Source organism: Microtus pennsylvanicus, chromosome 12, assembly GCF_037038515.1.
Source record: "Microtus pennsylvanicus isolate mMicPen1 chromosome 12, mMicPen1.hap1, whole genome shotgun sequence".
Classification (NCBI taxonomy): Eukaryota; Metazoa; Chordata; class Mammalia; order Rodentia; family Cricetidae; genus Microtus; species Microtus pennsylvanicus.
The window spans coordinates 270,592-296,733 of NC_134590.1; the positions used below are offsets into that span (position 1 = coordinate 270,592).

The window sequence follows — 26,142 nt, forward strand, 5'->3', positions numbered from 1 at the left end:
TCCTGTTTACTTAAGTAATATTATATACTTCTGGAGTCTTTGATGGAGTTGAAGAATTTATAGTGATAGTTATAGTTTTCCTGAGTTATGATAATAGATAAAGTAGATATAAATATTGTAACTGTAATTTTTGCTTGATACCTGTTATATGTAATTTTACTATGCTAAAGTTATAACCTTCCTTTTTACTTAAACAGAAAATGGGAGGTGATGTGGGAGTCCCTTCTATGTGTTGTAATTGCCATTAATGAATAAAGAAACTGCCTTGGCCTGCTGATAGCACAGAACTTAGGTAGGCAGGGAGAAATGGACTGAATGGGGAGAAAGAAGGATGGAGTCAGAGAGACGCCATGGAGCCACTGGAGTCAGACATGCTGAGTCTTTGCTGGTAGACCACAACATCGTGGTAATAAACAGATTAATATAAATGGGTTAAATTAAGATGTAAGAGTTAGCCAATTAGAAGTTAGAGCTAATGGGCCAAGCAGTGATTTAATTAATACAGTATCTGTGAGGTTATTTTGGGATGGGAGGTTGGGATGTACAGGTAGCCTGCTGCTACTCTCTGTTGTAACTACCACCAATTTGTAAAGACCTTTTCTTCCATGAACAAGGTTCATGACCAACAGTAGCTAACTGACATGAAGACCGATGTTTAGAAATCATTTGACATACATACCATAGCTATTTAACCAAACAATAGAAGTTAACTCCTGGCTAGGATCTATGACAGCTGTATACATGTTTATTTTTTATATATTCTCTCTTGGTTCACAGTACAAAGCTCAGGATCCCTTATTGCATTTCATGTAATGGCTGTAGAAACAAGTGCAGTCTTCACTCATAAATATCTAACATAAAACCAATAGCCTCTCCTGCGATATTTTTGCTCTCCTTGACCAAGAGTATAAAACCAGTCCTAAACATGCTCATTTGTGGAGTATACTCATGAGTGAGTATATATAAGATTATACTTTAAAGAAAAAATATATTAGGCACATGGAGTAGAAACCTTGCTTAGCTTAAAGTCATGAAGAACATCTATAAAATATTTCAGTAAGGTACTGAATTCCCCTGAGTGAGCATAGCTTGGACCATAATGTTTTAGCTTGAAATAAAAGAAAACATACTTTCAAGGTACAATCTTAACAGAGAAGTATGCTCCCGAAGTGCTTGCCTTGCTTAGTCACTAATACTATAAATAAGCTAAAAGGAAGCCTGCTCATATATTGTGACTCTAACTAAGCTCATCATCATGATTGTGAGGTAATCAGAAAGGACAGGCTTTACACTACGAAAAGAATAGTTCTGAACTCAAGACCAATGGATGCAATGGCCTTAAGCACGTTATTTTACCATTCTTACTTAAGAAATCTTTAAAAGAAGAATATTGTCCTCTCGAAGGCAGTGTCCTGTATCTCTTCAAAAACGACTGATGGCCACAGAACTTCCACCTGGAAGCATGCTTTAAATATGGCAAAACCAGCTATGAAGCAAGAAACTGCTTAATCTTTAAACCAAGGACAGGACCCTGTCAAGATTCCACAACAGTACATTGGAGGATCCATTGCTCCATTTTGTTAACTCAAGTAGGTCACTCTCCCCAAATTTCTACCCACAGGAATGTCTGTCAGATCTTCTGAACTCGGCATCTAAAGACAGTTACTGCTTCTGGATCTTTGGCCCCACAATAACCATGGAGAAATTTGGGACTTCCTAGGTAGTTGGAAATCTCTCTCACTTATGCTTATCCTTCTCAGATCTGATGGCATTGGATGAGTAGGATACTGATAGCCTTACCAGTTTAGCAGCTTTCTCCTGACCCACACCCCTCAAGGCTACAACCAGCTTGGTGGCTCTTGGTTCATTAGTTGTTTCCTCTTAAGAGTACAGACAGGTGTTCCTCATTCACAGGCTTTGTTGCAGGGGATAAACGGGTTTCAGATATAACTTCAGAGGTTTACAGTTTTAGCACTGAAAATGCAGTCCTGATGAACTGATAGGGCCATGACTGCAAACAGTTTTCTGTAGTGCTTAACTTTCTGCTGATTTTACTGGTCCTAGCTTTAAAACACGGGTTAGGATAAGAGAGGGAATAGAACCCTATAGGTATGTTCAGTTTCATCCTCCTCCACTCACTCAACCTCTTTTGTTCAATGAATTTAGACTTAAATGTTTGTTTCATCTGGTTAAAACCATGCCGTAGGAAAAATGTTCATGCCTTTTAATCCAAAGACTTTTGCTTTGACAACAAGGTGTAAACCTATCCCAGTTGTTTTAAAGATACCTGCAGGTTCCTGGGACATGTTTGCTACTGTATCAAGAAATTTGGTCTGTTGGAAACAAGTCTCCAGAGCCCCTCTTTGACCCTACCTATTTTCAAGCACATTTTGTAGGTTCACTCCTCTTGCCACAGGGGGCCCTCCAGATACATCAGTTCTGGCATCATCTTCGTGGATGCTAACCGGGCAAGTAATGGTAGGTTGATCTCAGCCACAAGCCCACTAATAAAGGCACCATTATTTGTTAACTTTTATTAACACCTTTAGAGGATGGATGTGTTCACCACCCCCATTGAAGTAGCAGATATGATGCCTCAAGTACTTCTGAAGAACACATCATCCATCCATTTGGCATGCTACCTCCAGCTCCCAAGCTCCTGGGACATCAGTGCTGGTATCACCTTTCCACACTAGAGCAGGCACCTATCAAGCAACTGGGACCTAGTTTTCCAAACATGTTCCAATGAAGAGCACATCTACTCTCATGTCTCACTCTTTCAGCCTTGTCTCTTTTGTACAACCAGGGTACGTATCTGCTCCATTTTTTCTGCCAGTCTTCTTTCTTCCCATGGCTAACCCAGTTCATAGGGTTGGTGATAATCTATTATTTCCTTACCAGCCTTTCTTCTTACCCTCCTTAAGGAACAGATGCCTAAGGTCTCCAGGATGACAATTAGCTGCTTTTCCACTCGTACCACCTGATAAGCCTGGGCCCACAGACTCCTATCTACCCCTTCCCCATATTGTCCCATACCTGTAGGAATTAGTCAGACTTGAATGTGCACCCACATACCCAAGAACTCTGGGATGTTTATATGGAAGCCCCACCCAGCCTCATTCCTCCCATTCCAGACCCCCACCCCTTCAGAAAGCCTGTCAAGGGTCAATTCCTCCCCCTGACAAGCACAGGACCGTGCCTACAATACTTATGATGCAATAACCCACCTGCCTCGTGGTTACCCCTCATGGTATTCAACTTCCTCACTGAGGCCACCCAGGAGCTGCTTTGCACATTAACCCTAGACTTTTAATTCAGCTTGATCTGATTTATTGCATCTACAGAGAGACTTAATATCGGGGTATGGAAACATTTCAAGTATAAATGAGAAATTATTACATGAAGGTTTTAAAACAATTGGATGTTATTTTAAGAAAAATGTATTCTTTAATGTATCTTTTTACTGAAATTGCTAGATAGCTAATTTTCAGTGTGTTTTCACCACAATGTCTAGGTATCTAGTTAAACATTAGCAGGTTTGGAGGGAGAGAGGTTTAAGCAGTCCCGGGTGAGCCCTCCTTCTGTCAGGCCCCCGGCTTGGGGTGCCCCCCTTCCCTATGGCTGGACACCTGGCTTCAGACTTCGCCTTCTCACCCCCACCTGGTGGGAGTGCTAGGTCGGGAGGGCTGGAGCCAGGTTGTTTGGACCCTCGGACTTGGATAAGCTTCCAAGGGCCTCCAGGTGGGCCTGGAATCTGGCCAGGGGTTGGGCCAGGCTCAGAGGTGTTGGGGATTTCCTCTTGTCCCCCGCCGTATGAATTCTGAGGAGGGATGGCATACTGTGGACCTCAGGCTGGACTGGGCCTAGTGCCCCAAGTTGGCCTGGAGACTTCGCAGCCTGAGGATCAGGCAGGAGCAGGAGTGGAGAGCAACTAGGAGGGGGCCTCCCCTGAGCCCGGCACTGTCCGCCTCGGTGCTGTGAAATTGGAGAAGGTGGAACCAAGTCACGAGGAGTCCCAGGACATGAAAGATCTGCAGAAGGAGCTAGAGCAGTTTGCCAAGGTGCTGAAGCAGAAGAGGATCACCTTGGGGTACACCCTGGGTATTTTCTTTGGAAAGGTGTTCAGCCAGACCACCATCTGCCGCTTTGAAGCGCTGCAGCTCAGCTTCAAGAACATGTGCAAGATGCGCCCCCTGCTGGAGAAGTGGGTAGAGCAAGCCGACAACAACGAGAACCTTCAGGAGATATGCAAAGCGGAGACCCTGGTGCAGGCGCTAAAGAGAAAGCAGAAGAGCATTGAGAAAGTGAGGGGGAACCTGGAGAGCATGTTTCTGCAGTGCCCGAAGCCCACCCTACAGCAGATAAGCATTATCGCCGAGCAGCTCGGCCTGGAGAAGGATGTGGTCCGAGTGTGGTTCTGTAACCGTCGCCAGAAGGGCAAACGATCAAGCGCTGATTATTCCCAATGAGAAGAGTATGAGGCTGCCGGGTCCCCTTTCCCAGGGCGGGGCCTGTATCTTTTCCTCTACCCCCAGGGCCCCATTTTGGTGCCCCAAGCTACGGGAGCCCCCACTTTACCACACTCTACTCTCCAGTCCCGTTTCCTGAAGGCGAGGCCGTTCCTACTGTTCCCATCGCTGCTCTGGGCTCTCCCATGCATTCAAACTGAAGAGCCAGCCCTGCCTGGGAATGAGGTAAGCTGAGGCGAGGGGGAGAGAGGTAGATAGAACCTGGAGCCACCACAGCTTTGGGGTGAAGCTCCTTTACTGAGGAGAGGTCGCAAGCACAAAAAGGGTGGGGAAGATGAAGTTCAGTGATGCTGTTTTGATCGTGAGCCTGTCACTCATTTTGTTCTTAAATAATAAATAAAGCCTGGGACACATTGGATGGCAAAAAATAAATAAAATAAAATTAGCAGGTTTGAAAGCTATAGAAGATTGGATTCCTGCTTAACTATGCTTTGGATATAATACCATGTGTTCTTGTTAACACTTAACTTTTTAAAGAAGAAAGAAGCATCAAATTATCACTCCATGGATTTAAAAATATTGTGATCGATCACCCGTAATCTCCTTGACAAAAGCGTCATGCAGTTCATAATACCTTCTGACAAGAACTCCAGAGAGGTTCACTGGCACAACTAAAGAAGCCTATGAGTAGGAAAAAATCAAGTTTTACACCCTGATCAGAGCAGCGTGACTCCAGAGGGAGAAAATAAACATGATGCACGTGAAACATAGTAAGATGGGAGGACTGTCTCCTGGATGAGATATGCTGTAATATGCCCCAGAAGCCCCTCTGACTAATGTAGTTGCTTGCAGACCTTCACTGCTAAGATACCTGTTTTATGCCTTCCAACCCAGAAACCTTTTCTTTTTTTTTCTTTCCTGATCTTATCTCAGCACAATGGACCAAAGCCTAAGCTGCATGCCCTGAAACCCTAGACATTCTTTCTGAATACATCCCATTTGCCATTAGATTGTTTACAGAATTCTTTTACTAAACCTGAGAGTGTTTTTGATTATAACTTAAAAAGCCTAATTTCCCCTATTTATTCTTTCTACAGGGAGCTGGGGGCTATCTCTAGCTTGTCTTCTCTATTCGTTTGTTTTGGGTTTTGTTTGTTTCATTTTTCATTTCCATATTTTGATGTGATCTAACTCAAGTATCTGAGTAATGTTTATTTTATCTAAGAAGACCTGAAAAATGAAAACATCTGTTTCCAATGATTTGGGTTTGTGAAACAAATGGAGAAGTTATTTTCTTAAAGTGAGATTTGGAGCTCTGTATTCATACTAATCCTCAAAGAAATTGTTAACAATTCTGTGATCTTGAAATGTATCTTCTGGGTGGCTGGAGAGATGGCTCAGAGGAATAGAGCAATGGCTGCTCTTCCAGAGGTCCAGAGTTCAATTCCCAGCAACCACATGGTGGCTCACAACCATCTGTAATAAGATCTGGTGTCCTCTTCTGTACTGCAGGATACAAGAAGGAAGAAACCTATATATACATAATAAATAAAAATCCTATTTTTTTAAAAAAAAAAGAAATGTATCTTCTGTAGACCACAGAATAGACTTTAGGTTTTATCACTCAAAACTTCCCTTCCTGATAATATTTAACAACTACTTTCCAAATTCACCATGCGAGCTACAATTTCTCCACATCCCCCATCCAAGGTAGGAAGGCTAATTTAAGGCCATACTTTGAAGCAAGGATTCATGATTTAAATTCTCTTGTACCAATAATATTTCCTCCTTTTTTATTTTTGGTCCTAATATTGTCTTCACTACTCATTCATACATTTGTATTTTTTCTACTCTGGCAACTTTAATGCAATTTTTTGTCCTAACTCCTTTCTTGTTGGTGAATTCAAGGATGATTCATTTAATATTGCTATAGTCTAAACAGACAGTGTAAATTATATGTATTATAGTCTCTGGAATGGTTTTGACTAGCTGCAGAGGGGAAATTTCAGGTGATAATGCTACAAATAACATCAATGTTCTGTAACAGTATGTGTTAATATAGTCCCTCAGGAGGGCAGAAAAATATTTTTTTCAAGAATCCTGTGGGTTGGCTGCTATTAAATGTGTTGGACAGGTGAGACTTATGTAGCTGGTCTTCTAACAGGTGAGAGAGATTACCTCCACATTGTGAGTCCAGACATACATCACTACAGATTTGGTAAATATATATATTTTAATATGTTTCAATACACTGTGTGAATATATGTTTACTCCACTATGCTTTGGAAAAGAAACATTAACTTTAAAAGAACAGTATACTTTTAAAAATTGTTATCATAAATATGAAGTCCTGTCTTTGGAATGAAGCAAATCTCTAAAGTCAATAAATACCACATAAGAAATGGATATGTGAAAGTTAATCATTATTGTGTGGGAAGAATAGGATATATCTGATATATTAAAATTTAAGATTGTTTCTTGACCCGCTAAAGTATAGAAACATTCCCAAATGTTTTTCTATAACATTTCTGGATGAGATTAGATTGACCAAGAACTATTCATGATCACAAAAAAGCCCAGAAGATTATATCTCTAACTAAAATTTGGAGAAAAAGTTTGATATGGAATAATGGACAGCACTTCTGGGAGCAGCAGCTTTGTGATGAGCAAATACAATACTTGAGCAGAGGACTGTATGTCATAGCATAGTATGAATATTCTTTACATGCTTCTAAGGTGATATTATAATAGATATACTCTCTTCTTGTATGGTTTTGGAGAAGTCAGGGGTATTTATCTTTATTCTTCTATAAGTTATCTTCTTGTATTACCTTCACTCTCTGGCTCCTTTCAAGACTTTTTGGCTTTTTATCATTTTAATTTGATGTTCATAGGTATAGTTCCATTGTTACTGTTTGTTTTGTTCTGGACATTAATCCTGCATGGTGTTTCCTGAATCATTTACAACCACATCTGGTATCTGACATTAATCTTGAAATTTTCATTTTTGCTTCAAAAATTTGCTTCAAAAATTTGCTTCAAAAGTTTGCTTCAAATTTGTCCAGGCTGTTTTAAAGATTTCTTGTTTTCCTTCTCTTTCTCCTTCAGATACCACCATTATGTATGTTCATTTTTTGTAAGTTTCCTCCACGGTTCTTGGATATTTTGTCCCACCTATTTTTCTTTTTGCTTTTCAGTTTTGGAAGTCAGTCTATCCTCAGACTCACATAAAAATAGTATCCTACAATGATTTTTTTGTATATTAGCATGGAGAGCCAGGTGTGATGGTGCACCTGTAATCCCAACACTCCAGAAGCAGGGGTATATGAATTAAGACTTTGAGGTCATCCTGGGATAGTACGGCACATACATACACCAGCAAATGCATGAACATCATTAGTTTACATACCTGTTTCTTAGTTTCTTTTACTGTTACATTTTGTTCCTAACTTGATTTATTCTTTATTTCAAAGCAATAATCTTGTTACCACAAGTAGCACAGTAAATATTATTTTATGTAACTTTGTGTACTTGCACATGTTCATAGAATACTTTTCTATAGGGAGATACACATTTTGTAAGTTTTAACACACATTGTTTAACTGATACACCAAAACAGTTTCCCAGTCCTTTTAACAGTTTGAAGAATATTTATTTCTCCACATTACCCAAAAATTTTAAAACCTTTCCCAATCTGACAATAAACAAGGTATGTTTTGCTATGGCTTAAATTTTTAATTACTTGTGAGGTTGAATATTTTTCATGTTTTTTAACCATATTTTTCCTGAGGAGTAGATAATTTTAATACACCTAAAAAATAAGGATGGAAAATAGAAAATAATAAACTGCTGAAACTCTCAATCCTAGGTATTATAATCTGTATAAATAACCAATCTAGCTACGGATAAAACAATTATATTTTATTTATTATAAAGAGAAAAACTCATGAAACAGGAAATGAGAAATCCAATCACAGCAATGTCCTGTGGGGAAAAGGAGCAGAGAGCACACACACACAGGTGCACATCTTTTTACCTGGGTCCCAGCAAAACCACACCTTAACTAAGACCCACCTCTTTTTTTTATTTTTCCATTCAAAAATATACACTTCCTCCCCTCCTCCCATTCCCCTCCCACTCCCCCACTCATCCTTCTCCCTCCCCCTCCCTGCTTGAGAGAGGGCAGGGAATCCTGCCCTGTGGGAAGTCCAAGGCCCTCACCCCTACATCCAGGCCTAGGAAGCTGTGCATCCATATAGACTAGGAAAAGACCCACCTCTTATGGATGATTGGTTAACAAGGCTTTCCCCATCATCTCTCCCTTTTGTCTAAACAAGAGCCATCCAAACCCAAAACAAAACTATATATAATAGGAACAGATATTATGCGTAATTTACAAACATGAGCAATGTTAAGCAAGGAATACATGACAAATGTTTTAATAAACATTCTATTCCAAAGAGTCTAAATCTTATATCGGAAATAAGCTTGGCTAAATCATAAGAGGAATATAGCTACGATTATCTAATCTTCAACCCCATCGAAGGCCTGAGAGGGAAATAATATTACTTGAGCAGGCAGGAAGTGCAATCAATCAGCTTCCAAAGCAAGCAATATATGACAGAGACAATTAGCTACATGAGCAATCACCCAAAGTCTCATTTGTAATGTTGAAGCAACCAACTTTGGCTAAGGCTTAGTGTAACTGAAGATCATTTTCAGAGGCAGAAAAATTTTTTAGAACCATCTTACCTGTCTTGGCAAGATTTGACAGCCTTTTTTCTCGTGTCCTGCATGGGCCTCTAGTGCTACCTCTTAAGGAGGCTGAGACAGGAGGATCCTTAGAAACCCTAAGTAGAGACCAGCCAGCCTGGCAGCAAAAGGAGACTGTCTTACTCACTGTTTTATTGCTGTGAAGAGACACCATGAACAAGGCAACTCTTATGAAAGGAAGCATTTAATTTGGAGTTGCTTATAGGTTCAAAGGTTTAGTAAATTATGGTGGGAAGCATGGTGGAATGTAGGCAGGTACTGAAACAGTAGTAGCTAAGAGCTACATCCTGATCAGTAGGCAGAGAGAGAAGACACTGGGTCTGGCATGGACTTTTAAAACCTCAACGCCACTCCTAGTAACACACTTCCTCCAATTAGGCCACACTTCCTAATCCTATCCTCCTTCTCCAGTAGTACCACTCCCTGATGATTAAGCATTCAAATACATGAGCCTATGGGAGCCATTCTTATTCAAACCACCACAGAGACCTTATCTCACAAACATGACAGTATAACACAAAGAAACAATATTAGTTTTAATGTGCAAAAGGATATTTTACAACATTTTGTTCATACTAAGTTTGTAAACCTGGGTTCTACATTATGCTAACAGCATAATTTGAACCAGCTATATTTTAAGGACTTGATAAAACAAATACAGTTCTGTACAGATCAAACGCATCTTTTTCCATCTTTACTTTTTCCTAATTCCTTGAAATACAGTAAACTTTTCTCCATACACATAAATAGCCCAAGACCTTTCTCGTACGGCCTCTAACAATCCTTGCAGACTTATGAAGTAGAAAGGAAAGGCATCCAGAATTATGTAAGAAACACAACTGTTAGAAAACGTTCTTAAAAAATAAGTTTTTAATTTTGAAATAATTTTAATATCAACAGAAATTAGCCCCTTTCACCATCTATTATTTCAAAGATAAAATGATCTTCCCTAAATTAATCCCTTTCTTGTAGAGATGTTGACGGCAAGCAGGGATCTCTGTCCTGCGCTGATATACTTCTTTCTGATGGCCCAGTGCAATCTCTCCCAACCATTGCTCCCTCGGTACTTATAGCCCTGCTAGCCTGATTCATAACTCCATCCCCCAACCTACTGGTAGTCCTTTCCTCCAACCCTGCTAGGGCACTAAGGTTCTCTTTGGTTTTCCTCGTTTTCCCTCCTCTCCGTTATAGGACATAAAGATGTCCCTGGACCTAGATCTCCCTACGGCCTGAGCCACCCAGTCTCTCTAGACATCCAGTTTTACCCACTTCCTCATGGTGTACCAGAAACCAATGTCCCTGCCCCGACAGGCTTCCTTCCACCACCAAGCAAGCGGCCTTTCTTTACTTCGGTGCTCTGGGTACTGGCTACCTCAGGAAGCCTGCGTCCACTCCACGGTTGGCTCCGTGTGGGTTTGGGCCGGAGGCCACGTGCTAGTACGCATGCGCTGGAATGAGCGCAGGCGCAAAGCTGCCTTTCTAGTCTGCGCCAGGGCACTGAGAAGTGCGTCCTACCTCTGCGGCCTCACTGACCGCGCGCGGGTGTCGCGTGGGCCTCACGTGGGTCTCCGGTCATGGCCAGCTGGGTGTTCTGTAATCTCTGTTTCCAGCCGCCGCATAGGAAGTCATCCTTCAGCCTGACCAGCTGTGGGCACGTGTACTGCGACTCTTGCCTCCGCAAAGGTCCGCTGAAACAGGCCAGGGGCGCTGGGTTTCCTCTCACTGGGCGGGGCAGGGGCCTGTGCAGCTCCAGGACCATCGAACTCCCACTGGGATCCCTAGCGGGAACTGCAGAAAACCAGCTGCTGCTTACCTAGGCATATAGTAGGGAGCAGTCAGTTGGTCAGATGTGAATGTTTTTGTTGTTGAAGTAAACTGCGGTGACGGATGTGGGCGGGGGAGGGTGCAGAAGCAGTGGGTTTTCACAAAGTGACCGACATGTTTAACTTGGCAAGTAAAGGAACAGGTACACCACCAGCCCTCAGAGGATTCTCAGAAACTTCAGTTTATTTCCCAGTCTTACCTTATCTAGGAGTTTACACACAGTATTTTGTGTCAGCATTGTACACGTAGGTGCCACAGTCATGGAACTCTGCTGTGTAGTCACACTCCAAATTATTCATTAGTTGAACTAACATGAGTGGTTTCCAGATAACTGACAGATGATGTTACTGTGAAAACTCTGGCTCATGTGTTTGTACGTACATGTATGCAACCAAGGGTAGAATTCCTGTGTTTCTGGTTTATGCTCTAAAGAGGAAGCCTGATGTGAAAAGTAGTAATGAGAGAAATTCAGATGTATAGTGGGGCTTGTGCGAAGCAGTGTGCACAGGATGTAGCCCTGGGATCAGGAGAAATAATGGGTTTGGGAAATACTCAGTAGACTGAACAGACTTAATTCAAGGAAGCAAGGAACTGAACTCTTGCTGGATGCTGGACATCAGAATGGAGGGAAGAGCTGGTAAGCTCACCTTAGACTCAATACTTTAATACAGTTAAAGTTGTGGTGACCCCCAACCATATATAAAATTATGTTCATTGCTACTTCATAACTGTAATTTTGTTACTGTTATGAATCAATGTAAATATGTTTTCTGATGGCCTTAGGTGACCCCTATTTGGGGTCACAACCTACAAGTTGAGAACTGCTGCCTTAGACCCTATGTTATGGGAGCTGTCTAGGGAGGAGACAGGAGGTAGTCCTGGTTGGATATCTGGAATTCAAGAGTCAGGAATGTTAATTGTGATTCAGTAACATGGAAGTTGGTGCCAAAGGATTCGGCAATTGGAAAATACTACCACCTTGGGAAGTATGTTTTATAGGTGATAAATAGAAACAGAAGAAGGACTTTGGGTAAAGAAGGAAGTAGAGGTGTTGATTCCTAGATTTTCCCCTGAAGTCAAAGAATCAGTATTTGAAAATATCTACTGGGTCAGTGGTGGAAGTCACCAGTGATTTGAAATAAAGTTAAAACAGTTTAGCACATAACCTAAGGATATGTGCCTTCGTGATACTGCAAATTACAATGCCCCAACACTGTTATGGGTGACTAGTTTAGAGTCTTGGGTAGGGACACATCAAGGTACTTCTGACTCTTGAAGACAACATAGGTTCAGTACCCTGAAATTTTTCTTCCAAGAACCACAGGTACTGCATGTCAGAATTATAACAACCCTGAGGACACACACACACACACACACACACACACACACACACACACAAAGCTGGAGGAAAAGGATAGGGGGTACTAGACAGTCTTAACCTAGCTAGTTCTAGTGATCCATGTTCATACACTGTTGTTAAAATCTGGTGTATATCCTCCCAGACTTTTTTAATTTTTACTTATTTTTACATATATGGGTGTTTTGCCTGCATGTGTATGTCTGTGCATCTTGCTTGTGCCTGGTGTCTGCAAGGACATTGACTCTTTCTGGGACTGGAGTTACAGAAGATTGTGAGTCACCATGTGGATGCTGAGAATTGAACTCAGGTCCTCTAGAAGAGCGGCTAGTGTTATTAACTGATGAGTCATCTCTCCAGCCCTTGCTGGAAATTTTACACTCACACTGTGGGGTGGATGTCAAAGGACTATCTGTACAAGTTGTTTCAAGCTTGCCACCATGTGGATTACACTTTGTAGCAAGTGTTTTTACACAAGCTGAACTAGTTTGTTGGCTAGGGTATTTTGGATTTTAAAAACAATGATATAGATAGAGGATGGATGGATGGATGGATGGATGGATGGATGGAGATATTATTTAGTAAATTGCTTTTATTCTTTACTAGGGCACAGATTGCCTTCACTGTTTAAATTAGTCTGTTTCAGCCAGGCAGTGATGGTGCAAGCCTTTAATCTCAGCACTCGGGAGGCAGAGACAAGTGGAGCCCTGAGTTCTAGGTCAGAATGATGTACAGAGAGTTCTAGGATAGCCAGAGCTACACAGAGAAACCATGTCTCAATAAAAACAAAAAACAAACAATGACAACAAAGCATAACACACACACACACACACCAATTAGTCTGTTTTATTTTTCAGGATGTAAATATCCTCAGTTACTATACCATAAGTTATTTCATTGCCTACTGAAAGACATTTATGTTTTATGAAATTTGGCTATAAAAACAATTTTCCACCTAGAGGTAGAACTGCTAAAATGTGGATGTGCACATTAAAGTAGACCAAATGGTTCTCCAGAGAGGCAATGCCCATCTAGATTCTCCCTTTGATGTGCCCTCTTCACTTGTGTATCTTTTCTGAATGGCCAAAATTTTCTTCTCATACATTTATTGTCTCTTTTCTTTTTGCTGATTGCTCATTCAGGTCCTCTCACAGTTTAGTATTTACTTTTAGTTGACCTATAAACAATATATATTAAATACCAGCCACTTTGGCAGTAACCTGAAAGAGATTTTCTTTCTGCCCCCTCTCAATCTCTCGTCCCCAGCACAATGCTTGTGAGTCTGTTCTGTAATAGTTTACTGTGCAGCTTTACTTGAGATAGTAAAATAAAACATAGTAAGAGAGAGAACAGAAACATGCTGTGGAGGATAGATGCTGAGGGGAAAGGTGACTTGAATACCTTTATAAGAAGAGAGGGAGGGTTGGCAAAATACATCAGCAGTTAACCATACTTTGCTGTAAAACTTGGTTAACTGAGTCCAATCCTCAAAGCATAGTGTAGGAGATAACTGACTCATGGAAGTTGCCCTCTGACCTTGACATGTTTATATTTGTTCATCCTCAACAACCCCTACTCTGTGTGTGTGGGTGGGGGGGGGGAGAGAGAGAGAATATACAAGTAGCTCAACATAGGGAGTCTAATTGTAAAAAATCCTGTGACGATTCTGCGTTTTTAATAAGGTACTATGGAGGTCAGATACATAGAGAAGAGGATAGTGAAATAAGGACAGGATCCTCCTAGGTGCTCAGCAAAGAACTAGAGTCTGAGCAGGTGAATTAGTTACATGCTGATAGGTAGACAAGTATATAAACTTTTTGTGCTTCAGCTGAGACTGGCTCTTAGGTAGCAGGAACACAGTGGTGATATAATGGTGACCTTGAGAGGTATTGTAGAGGTTTAAAGATGTTATTTGTATTTTAAATTGCTAAAAACTTTAAATTAAAATCTCTAAACCAAGTGGTAGGGCTTGCCTTGTATCTAGGTGAGAGGGCAAAGCAAGAGGATTGGAAGTTCAAAGCTTATCTGGACACCTTAGCAAGACCCAGTCTCAAAAAGTTTTGAGTTTTTTGTGAGCTTTTGTTTTTATTTGGTTGTTTTGAGACTAGATATCTATGTAGGCTTAGTTATCCTGGAGTTCACTGTGTAGATCAGCATCTCACAGAGCTCCTTCTGCCTCTGCCTCTGCCTCTGCCTCTGCCTCTGCCTCTGCCTCTGCCTCTGCCTCTGCCTCTGCCTCTGCCTCTGCCTCTGCCTCTGCCTCTGCCTCTGCCTCTGCCTCTGCCTCTGCCTCTGCCTCTGCCTCCTGAGTGCTGGGATATAAAGTATGTGTCATCATGCCCAGCCCTAAAAAGAAAATTTTAAAAGGACTGGTACTACACACACAAGTGCACTGGATGTGGGAAGAGAAAAAAGATACCACTGTAAAATCTAATTTAAGTATTGTTAGCACTTATGGTCACTGTTGGCGGGGGAGCAAATTTACAAAGCAGGAAAATAAATGATTGTATAAATTGTTTCACCGAATCCACAGCCTCATCACATAAGAACATAAAACCATTTAGATACTATATACTCCTGCATTCTAACTCAAAGTCTGTGTTCACACATATTTCGCAGCACGTTCAGTATAATGTAATTAAACATTTGTTTTTCTTTGATAGGTAAAAAGGATGAATGCTTGATCTGTCAAGTTCCGTGTCATACAGTTTTACTTTCGAAGCATGTAAGTTGAAATCTTTACAATTTGAATATACCTTATAATAGTATTCCCTTTCAACTTGAGTTTAAATTTTTAGTAACTATAATATCTATAATTTTTATTCATTTTGCTAGATTAACTAATGAGACTTCTGAATAATAAAGCATAATATGGTTTGATTTTGCTGTTTGTTCTGTGGTTTGGTTTTACTGTTGATTGGTTTTGGTTGATTGGTGTTTGTAATTTTGTTTTTATTTTTTCTAAGCAAAATGCATTTGTCATGAGTTTGTCACTGTGTCATCCAGGAAATCCTTAAACACAACATCCTCGAGAAAAGCTTATAGTAAGGATACATTCAAGCTTGGTTACAAAATAAAACATGCATCATTTTTCATTTGCCAACCAAGCACAAAGTTATTTTATACTGACTGTATATTTTAAAGTATACTCTCAGATATTGCCTCTTACAGTATTTAAGATATAGCAAGGACATGGCTGATTTTTTATATAAAAAATTGGCACTAATAAGTGGGTTTATTGGTCTTTTCTAATTGTATAATTTAATTTAGTACAAAGTTTGTAAAATATCAGAGGAGATATATATATATATATATATATATATATATATATATATATATATTACAACACGGTATTGCATTTCTATCTTTTTACTACAGTGATCTGTGACAGCAGCTTCATGTTGTATTTTTTTTACTGAAATTGTAAAATATCCATCTTAAAGACGTCAACTATTCTAAAATTGTGTACAGGATATTCCTTTAGTGGTGGAATTAAAATGTACGAATATTTGCTTTTTCAAAAAAATGTATTTTCTGTTAAAGGTTTAAAGATTTTTGCTATATATTATGGAAGAAAATGTAATTGTAAATATTAATTTTGTACCTATATTGTGCAATACTTGAAAAACGGTATAAAAGTATTTTGAGTCAGTGTCTTACATGTTAAGAGGGACTGAAATAGTTTATATTAAGTTTGTATTAAAATTCTTTAAAATAAAAAAAAACCCACAACATTCTCTGCCTTAGTTTACTGAGTGCTAACATTCAGACATGAGCCTCTGCACCAATCAGGATTTGGTTTTAAAATCTTATTTTGTTTTTCTTCTTGGCCATAGGCTGGCCTTAATCACAGTTTATGTACTATGTTTTTAAGAGAAATGAAAATGACTTAGATTTCCTTAGTACGACATTGCCTTCCTAATGGGGCAAGTTTAGTTTTTCATAAAAGTCATAATGAATAATTAAAAGCATTGTTCATAATGTAAGACTGTGGGCAGACCTGTAGGGCATTTTCTTAATTAACAGTTGACCCGTAGAGCACAGTCCCTGTGCTAATGGTTCTGGGTTGTATAAGAAAGCAGGATAACCAAGCCACAATGAGCAAGCCAGTAAGCAGCACCCCTGCATGGCCTTTGCATCAGCTCCTGCCTACAGGTTCCTGCCTGTTTGAGTTCCTGCCCTGACTTCCCTCAGTGATGGACTATTACTTGGAAGTGTGAGCAAAATAAACCATATTCTGCCTAAATTGCTTTATGGTCAAAGTGTTTTATCACAGCAAAAGTATCCTAACTGGGGCATTAATATATGTAGTTAAGCTGTCCATTTCCTTCCATGTACTATCTGTCTGTGTTGTCTCGAGGACTGCTTTCCTGGAAACATGTGAAAGTTTATGCCAAAAAAATAAGTTAACCCGATATATTTTATAAATAGTACTAAATTGGATCTGCCTGAATGTCAGTTATATCAAATCTTCATGATTCTTGAGTAAGCTATAATGTGTTCTTTTTTATAAATGTGTATGTGTTTGATATGCATGTGGGTGGTGCTTGTTTATATACATGCATGCATATGGAGGCTCAAGGTTGACACTAGGAGTCTTCATCAATCATTTAACACTTTGTTCATTGACGCAGTCTCTGAGTTGAACCCAGAGCTCATCAATATAGATAGTTTGACTAGCTAGCTTGCTCTGTATTATCCTCCATCTTCGCCTTTAAAGGTGGGTTACCATGGTTACCTGGCATTTCATGGGTTCTGAAGATCTTTACTCTGGTCCATATCCTTGTATAGCAAGAACTTTAACCACTTGAGATATCTCTACAATCCATAATTTTCTCTTCTTCTTTCTTTTTTTTTTTGATACAGAATCTCTCTGTGTAGACCAGACTGGCCTTGAGCTCACAGAGATCTTCCTGCCTCTGCCTCCACAGGTGGACATGGTGACATACATCAAAAATCCTACCACTTAGAAGACTGAGGCAGGAATATTGCTGTGGGTTCACAGTCAGCTTGGGCTACAGTGTAAGACAAGAAGGAATGGTGGAGAGAGAATTGAAAGAAGAAAGATAGGAACATCTTTAATTTCTAAATGGTTAGACTCTAGCTCCACAATCATCTTTATGCTTAAATCTTATCTTATAGCATGTGACCAGAGATTTTGGCTTTAGAGTGTATTTTTTAGTTAACCAGGATTTTCAATGTGTTTTTATTTATTTATTATTTTATATGTATGGTTGTTTGGCTTGCATTTATGTCTGTGTACAACATATGTACCTGGTACCCACAGAGGCCAGAAGATAGTGGCAGATCTCTTGGAATTGAAGTTACAGTTGTGAGCCAGGAATTGAACCTGGGTCCTCTGGAAGATCAGCCAGTGCTCTAAACCACTAAGCTATCTCTCCAGCCCCTAGTATTATGTTTTAGTATATGGTAGTTATGACTGTTCTTTGGATATAGACAGAAGTTTTTCTTCCACCTGGTCCCACAGCCATTCTTTTATAAGTGAAGCATTGTCATCTTTCTTCCTCTGCATCTGGCGGTTGACCACAAACTGAACCTTTCCTCTTCCCAGAACTCTCCTAGTCTGGTTGACCTCTTCTACTTCCAGCCTGTTTACTGACCAATCAGCATTTTATTAAATCAATACAAGTGACAAATCTTTACAGAGCATGATGTAGGATTTCCCCCTCTGTATGTTGTGAATACTATTGTTTAATGAATAAAGAAAACTGGCTTGGCCTGATAGGGTAGAGTAGAGCTAGGTGGGGAAAACTAGGGGAGGAAGGAGGCAGAATCAGGGAGAAGCCATGGAGCTGCTGCCAGAGACAGACATGCTAGAACCTTGCCAGTAGGCCACAAACCTCATGGTAAAATATAAAATAATGGAGATGGGTTAATTCTAGATATATGAGCTAGCTAGCAATGTACTTAAGTAATTGGCTAAGCAGTGGTTTAAATAATAGTTTCTGTGTGGTTATTTTGGGAGTTTGGGCAGCTGGGAAACAAAGCAGCCTTCCTACAATGAGAGTATAAGACCATTATCCCACAGCATTTGGGTGCTTGTAAAAAGCATATCTTCTTTGTTCTGTGTATGAGAGAGCACGCAGATGAATCAGTAAAGCTGCTAAAAACATTGAGGTCATTCCTTCTGCTCTTTCTCCAACATTACATCCTAAGCCATCAACACATAGGTTCCTCCTTCAGCAGTGTCTTGGGAACCCGTGTCATTCTTCCCCACTGCTATGCCCTACCATGGGTGCTAATTCTTCCTGCTGTCCTTTTTGTAGTCAGTGGATCTACTTGTATATAAGGCACATCCCACCTTTATGAGTCTCACTGTTTTGGAAAAAGTCAAAGGGTTCTTGTGGCCAGACCTCTGGGAGACTCCTGGTCTCCAGGTCAGCAATTCCAACCTGGTGCTACTTTTGTAGCAGGATGACTCCATCTCATGGCTGGTCTTTCTGCCTGAATATTTTCTCAGATGGCCATGGTCTCTCCTGTATTCAAGTTAGGTCTCTGTAACTGTCATTTCTGTTGTTCTATATAACATGCCTCTCTGCACACTTTCCTAGTTTCTCTCACTCCAGACTACTGTTCACTGAACCACCAGAATTTCTTTTTAAACATACTCCAGAAACCCAGCAATTCTACTCCTGGTTGAACATGTGTATCTATGCTCAACAAATCTATGACCTAAAGTAGGAAGGCTTCTGTAATGCACTCAGTATGTCTCATCTGTACCTGTGCTTCAGTCTAGGAAGTAAGTTTTAGGGAATGCCCTCTGGTGGTTTCTAGTTTGGTCTGTAGCTTCAAAACTCTTATATAAACAGATTTTATCAGCAAATCCCAGGCTATTCAAAAGGTGCACCTGGATATTCTTACAGGAGACATATTTATGTGTTGACTTGTTTGCCATTAAAATGGGCCACTACTAGTTCACACATGAAATACAATACCAATGCAGTAATAGTCAGATGCCTGTAAGAGTCAGGGAGGCAACTGGGCCTCTGGAAAGAAAACCTCTGGTGACCTCAGAGCTAAGAAGAAGGATGTCTTATTTGGAATTTTTTTCCTGAAGGACCACAAGGAAGAATGAGTTCAAGTGAAATATATCTGGCTTTCATTCAGAGGTAGAAAAGAATAGGTAGCTTTAAGGAGACAGATGCGTAATGAGACTGGAAAATCTCTGGCTTTTAGATAGACTCCAGGTAATATAGTCATGACTGTAACAATAAAGACCAGTCTGAGTAAGGGAAACTCATTGTGCTCATTCACCTTGCAGAACCCTAAAGCAGACAAAACCCCGAATGGAGATAAAGAGGCAAACATGCCTCAGAAGGCAAAGGTCTAGAAAAGATCTACAGAAAATGAACCCCCTGAGACCCGTGTTTTTTTATCTCTGGGCCATTTAGCATTTCTTCTCTGTCTTACCTAGGTCCCATTATATTGGGCCATGATGACAGCCCAAAAATGTTCCTTATGTTCCTAGTTAATAGGTTTCAGACCTGGAAAAAAAGGACCATATGTTGCCTGAGAACCTATAAAGTGACGTGGACAATAATAGTAGTGTTCAGGGTATTCCACTGGAGGAATGATTCACTGTAAAAACTGTGGTCCAGAGTAGTCCAACAGTGGCTGTCTCACAATGGAAAGGCTGAGAATCTGGTGATTTTTCTGTCCATAAGGCTAGATATCTCAGCAGTTCAAATCTGGTGCTGTAGTCTTGGAGAATTCCTGAGGAGCTGCTGATCATCAGTCTAGGTAGGAATCCTGAAAAACCTAGATCTAATACTGGTTAAGAAATGCCTTAGCAATGGCATAAATGAACTTTCCAGGAGTTAGAAAGAAAACTTTCCTTCTACTGTGTGTTTTTTTTTATATAGGCTGCCATTAGAAGATGTGGCCCAGATGTAGGGTAGGTCTTCCTGCTTCAAATAATCTGATTATGAAAATACCTCTTCCTTTCCCTCCCCTTCACTCACTGGCATTTTTTGCACTTATTAAGGGATAATTGACATCTACCCAGTAAGGCTCATTTAACCCATTAAATGTGGGGTGTGTTTTATTCAGGAGCTCTCTCACCTTTCAGAAAATTACAAGTGCTTCTCCTTGGAGGCCTGCAAACTGTAGTAGCCCTGTCCTTAGGTGTTGATTGTTTTAAAGAGCTACCAGAGCAGCTTTGAAAAAATCTTCTCCTATGCATTCATTACTAGTCTGTAAAAAATGCTGTTACCTCCTCCATTGCTGGTGTGAATGTAAACTTATGCCGCCACTTTGGAAATCAATGTGGCAGTTTCAGAAAATTGGGAATCAGGCTACCTCAAGACCCAGCAATACCATTCTTGGACATATACCCAAAGGATGCTCAATCATACCACAAGGACACTCGCTCAACTATGTTCATAGCAGCTTTATTTGTAATAGTCAGAACCTGGAAACAACCTAGATGTCCCTCATCCAAAGAATGGGTAAAGAAAATGTGGTACATTTACACAATGAAGTATTATTCAGCTGTTAGAAAATGGTATTATGAAATTTGCAGGCAAATGGATGGAACTAGAAAAAAAAACATCCTGAGTGAGGTAACCCAGACCCAGAAAGACAAACTTGGTATGTACTCACTTTTAAGTGGATATTAGCTGAAAAGTAAAGAATAGCCAGGCTACAATCCACAGACCCAGAGAAGCTAGATAATAAGGAGGGCCCAAGAGGGGAGGCATGGATCTCCCTGGGAAGGTGAAATAGAATGTATCTCCTGGGTAGACTGGGGGCCAGGTGGGGATGGAAACATGAGGGATTGGGTTTGGGAGTGGATAGATGGAGAGAGGACTGAAAGAGATTACTGGAAGGGGGGCATTTCAGGGTCAGGTTGAAACCTGATGCAAGGGAAACACCCACAAATATACAAGGATGACCCCAGCTAAGACTCCTAGCAATAGTGGATTTGTAGCCTGAACTGGCCATTTCCTATGATCAGATTGGTGACTACCTACCCCAGTTATCATCAGAGAGCCTTCATCCAGTAATTGATGGAAACAGATGCAGAAACCCACAGCAACCAAACATTAGTCCAAGTTCAGAGAATCCTGATGAACGGAAGGAAGAAGGATTGCAGGAGCCAGAAGGGTCAAGGATATCACAAGAAAACCCACAGAAAAAAACAACTAACGTGGCTCATAAGAACTTAAAGAATCTGAACCTATAACCAGGGAACCTATAACCATGGGACTGACATAGGCCCTCTACATATATGTGACAGTTGTGTAGCTTGGTCTTATGGCACTCTTAGCAATGGGAGCAGGGGCTGTCTCTAATGCTTTGTCTGGCTCCTGGAAAGCTATTCCTCATAATGGGCTGCCTTGCTCAGCCTTAATACAAGGGGAGGTGCTTAGTCTTTCCACTACTTGTTATGCCATGCTTTGTTGACGCCCATGGGAGGCCTGTCCGTTTCTGAACAGAAACAAAGGAGGCATGGATTAGGGGGGGCAAGAGGAAGTGGAGGGAGAGAATGGGAGGAGAGGGGGGAGGGGAAACTGGTCAGTATGGAAAATAAGTGAATACACTTTTCAAAAATGTGACTTTGCTAAAGATCCTATTCTTCTAGAATATTCATATATGCAGTCATTGGCAGGAACTCCTTGTAGTGCTGTGTAGAAATGCTGACTACAGCAAGTACCCTGGTCTCTCTCTTAACTTGGTGATCAGGGTTTTAGTATTTCACCAAGTAAGTTTATACTAGTTTGCAAAAGGTATTTTTAAAATCATGAATTAGGTATATAATCAAAATAACTATATTTATTACTTTTCTGTAACTCTTGATAATATTCTGTTTTACCATATTTTGTTTGTGGGATGGGGAATACATTTACTTTTTAAAAAATTATGTGTCTGTATGTGGTATGTGCACATGAGTACTGTGCCCACAAAGGCCAGAGATATTGAATCCCCTGGAGCTGGAGTTACAGGTATGCTGTGGGAAATACTATTGTACCCTGTAAAAATTTGTTACTTGTATTGGCTTAATAAAATGCTGATTGGCCAGTAGCCAGGCAGGAAGTATAGGTGAGGTGACCAAACTAGGTGAATTCTAGGAAGAGGAAAGGCTCAGTTTGCAGTCACCAGCCAGTTGCAGAGGAAGCAAAATGAGAACACTGCACTGAGAAAAGGTACCAAGCCACGTGGCTAAACATAGGTAAGAATTATGGGTTAATTTAAGTTGTAAGAGCTAGTTAATAATGAGCCTGAGCTAAAAGGCCAAATTATATAATTATTATAAACCTCTGTGTGCTTTATTGGGACTGAATGACTGTGAGACCAGGCAGGGCAGAAACTCCGTCTACACAGATAATTGTGAACTGCCAAACCTGGGTTTTAGGAACCACTGAGTCGACTTTCTTACCCCTTCATTTACTTTTAAAATTAAAAAAACCCACATAAGATTCCAAGAATAGAGTCAGCTTGTAATGACATACTTCAACTTTTGTAGATAGATTGAATTTGCTATTATTTCACTTGGACTCATATTCATTATTCTTGCACCCATATTCATATACAAGTTGAAGTTGAAAGTTTCCTTTCCTGTATTACATATTCAAGTTTGAGAAATCATAGTTAATAATTTCGTAAAAGTTCTTAGAGTAGGGAGTGGTAGCACACTCCTCTAATTCCAGCACTTAGGAGGCAGAAACAGGAGTTCAGGGCCAGGCTGGGCTATGTCACTAGTTCAAGACTAGCCTGGATATGTATGTGTATGTATGTATGTGTTTATGTACATATGTTTGTATGTATAAGTTTATTGCAATGAACTCAAAAATAGAAACACTGCATGGCTAGATTAACAAAGCCACTCAAACCCAGCCACAAACTATACATCTTGATGAATTTTTGTACAGTTAAAATTCTGAAGCCATGGAGATTACTTAGAATTTTAAGCTTTCAGTATCAATTACACTTTTATGTACCTCAAAACAGGTATATAAGGTCTGGAATGGTGGTCTTTTATTTTGTTTTACTTATTTATTTATTTTGGATTTTTGAGACAGAGTCTCTCTATGTAGACTTGACTGTCCTAGAACTCGCTATGTAGACCAGGGTAACTTCAAATTTAAAGAGGTCTGCCTGCCCCTGCCTCCCAAGTGCTGGAATTGCAGTCATGTGCCTCCCTCTACACATTGCTGTATTTTTTCTAAATTTTAGTGACTATTGTGAGTCCTTTCTTCTTGAGCACCCTTGCCAAATGTGTATTAAGTACTATTGAACTCATTTCAGCATTTTCAGAAAGCTAATTTTTGGCTCCGTTGATCTCATGTGAACATACCTACACACACATCACTAAAATAAAAATAAAATCTTTTTTAAAGACTCAACTAATTTAGATTTTCCTAGCTATGCAAGGACCTCTGGTGGTTTCAGTCTATTGATCTTTTTACCATGCTTTCCCTTCTCAATGGAATATTGGCTCTTACTTCATGCTACACCAAAAGCACAGCAGTTCCACACATAGCTAATCCTTGGTTGAATTTCCTCATGCTTCCTCTTCTCTTGCTCTCTGCTACCTCCCACACTCTGTGATCTGTCGGTGATTGTTTCCTCCCCACACAGAATTCCTTTATTTTTGCTTTTAGTATTGATCTGTTGGTGACAAATCCTCTTGGATTTTTTTTGGGGGGGGCTCTGGAAAAAAGTCACCCTAAACTTTTACCTTCATTTTGAAGCACATTTTCAATGGATATAGAGGGACATGTGGTCCAGGGTGGCTCAGTACTGCCAATGGGTGCCACTGCCCTGCATGCTCCTTAGAGGAGTGGTTATCTTCTCAGGGGTGGATTGCTGTTTGTTTGTGTTATGTATGCATAGTTAATTGTAGATCTTCAAATACAGTTTTTTAACTAGTGGCCAGAAGTTTCTACATAGTCATTTGCTTTCTCTTTAGACTAACTCCAATATCCAGGCATTCTTTCTGAGCATAGATGGTCTGTGTAAGAAGTATTCCCAGGAAACCTCTCAGGTGAGTTGCGACTTTGAGGCTTGACTTGGTGATACCCAGAGCACATTACCTCAGAGACCCTGTGAAGTAAATGTTCTGGAACCAGTCGCTTGCAGAGGTGAGTGTGAAAATATCTTCTGCTTCTCTGGTGTTTTTTAATTATCTCACTTGTAAAATAGTTTATCATAAAGGTTTCAGTGCTGACATTATCTCTGATCTATGTCATTGTGTATGCTTTTGTGACATTGAGATACATATGAGCTCAACTTAGCTTAGATCTACCCTCCTTTAGACATTATACCCCCACAGATGCCAACTATATTTCTTTTTTTTCATTTAGTAAAATAATTTTTAATTGATATTTATTGAGCTGTACATTTTTCTCTGCTCCCCTCCTTGCATCTCCGCTCTCCTTCAGCCCTCTTTCAATTTATCCCAGGAGATCTTGTCTTTTTCTATTTCCCATGTCAATTATATCCATGTATGTCTTTCTTAGAGTCCTCATTGTTATCTAAGTTCTCTGAGATTGTGGTTTATGGTTTGGTTTTCTTTGTTTTATGTTTAAAAACCACTTAGGAGTGAGTACATGTGATAATTTTCTTTCTGGGTCTGGGTCACCTCACTCAAAATCATGTTTTCTAGCTCCATCCATTTTCCTGCAAAATTCAAGATGTTGTTATTTTTTTCTGCTGTGGAGTATTCCATTGTACCACATTTTCCTTATCCATTCTTCGGTCGAGGGGCATTTAGGTTGTTTCCAGGTTCTGGCTATGACAAACAATGCTGCTATTAACATAGTTGGACACATGTCCTTGTGGCATAATTGAGCATCCTTTGGATATATATACCCAAAAGTGGTATTACTGGGTCTTGAGGAAGGTTGATTCCTAATTTTCTGAGAAATCACCACACTGACATCCAAAGGGGTTGTACCAGCTTGCATTCCCACCAGCAATGCAGAAGTGTACCCTTTTCCCCACAACCTCTCCAGCATAAGTTTTCATCAGTGTTTTTGATCTTGGTCACTCTTACAGGTGTAAGATAGAATATCAGAGTTGTTTTGATTTGCATTTCTCTGATTACTAAGGATGTTGAACATTTTCTTAAGAGTCTTTCAGCCATTTTAGATTCCTCTATTGAGAGTTCTCTGTTTAGATCTGTACTCCATTTTTTTATTGGATTATTTGTTCTTTTGATGACCAATCTCTTGATTTCTTGTATATTTTGGAGATCAGACCTCTGTCTGATGTGGAGTTGGTGAAGATCATTATTTATAAACTAGCACAGAAGTTCTTATACAGCCAAGGCTGGTTTTAAGCTCATAATTCTCCTATCTCATCCTTCCAGATGCTGGGATACAGTTGTGTGCCACCATTCCAGGTTTCGTGGTCCGTTTGTTTGTTTTGTTTTACGAATGTAGTCTCGCTTGTGAGGCCACTTCTAGCCCTCTAGTCTCTAGAGCACAATCCCTCCTGGAGCACAAACCACAACTCCTAGACAACCTGAGATTACAGACCTGGAAGAGTCCAGGCAGGCAGAAGACCCAGTGACACAGATGCTTGGGGTCTTGCCTGCTCCCATTATCATAAGAGACTCTCTGGACTAGTGTCATCTACGGTGCCAGTCTATCTCTTAGCCCATCACCATGACAGGACTCTAGGTTCCAGTACTGCTTTCCATTTGGTTGTATCCTAGGGGCAGCTGTGTCTGTCAAATCTGCAACTGAAGAGACC

The 26,142-nt window shown here is 40.2% G+C and overlaps 1 protein-coding gene and 1 pseudogene across 2 annotated transcripts in view; both read left to right on the plus strand.

Annotated features, from left to right (window-relative positions):
- The first annotated feature begins 3,617 nt into the window (after positions 1 to 3,617).
- LOC142832440 (POU domain, class 5, transcription factor 1-like) lies at positions 3,618 to 24,374 on the plus strand (annotated as a pseudogene).
- Positions 10,758 to 26,142, plus strand: part of Rnf212 (ring finger protein 212) — a 39,672-nt gene continuing 24,287 nt past the window's right edge. For both annotated transcript variants that reach the window (XM_075942866.1, XM_075942867.1), the window contains exons 1-3: positions 10,758 to 10,925; positions 15,087 to 15,148; positions 24,356 to 24,430. In XM_075942866.1, the coding sequence (XP_075798981.1) occupies positions 10,817 to 10,925; positions 15,087 to 15,148; positions 24,356 to 24,430 (246 nt within the window). In that variant the 5' untranslated portion in view covers positions 10,758 to 10,816. The remainder of the gene's footprint in view (positions 10,926 to 15,086; positions 15,149 to 24,355; positions 24,431 to 26,142) is intronic.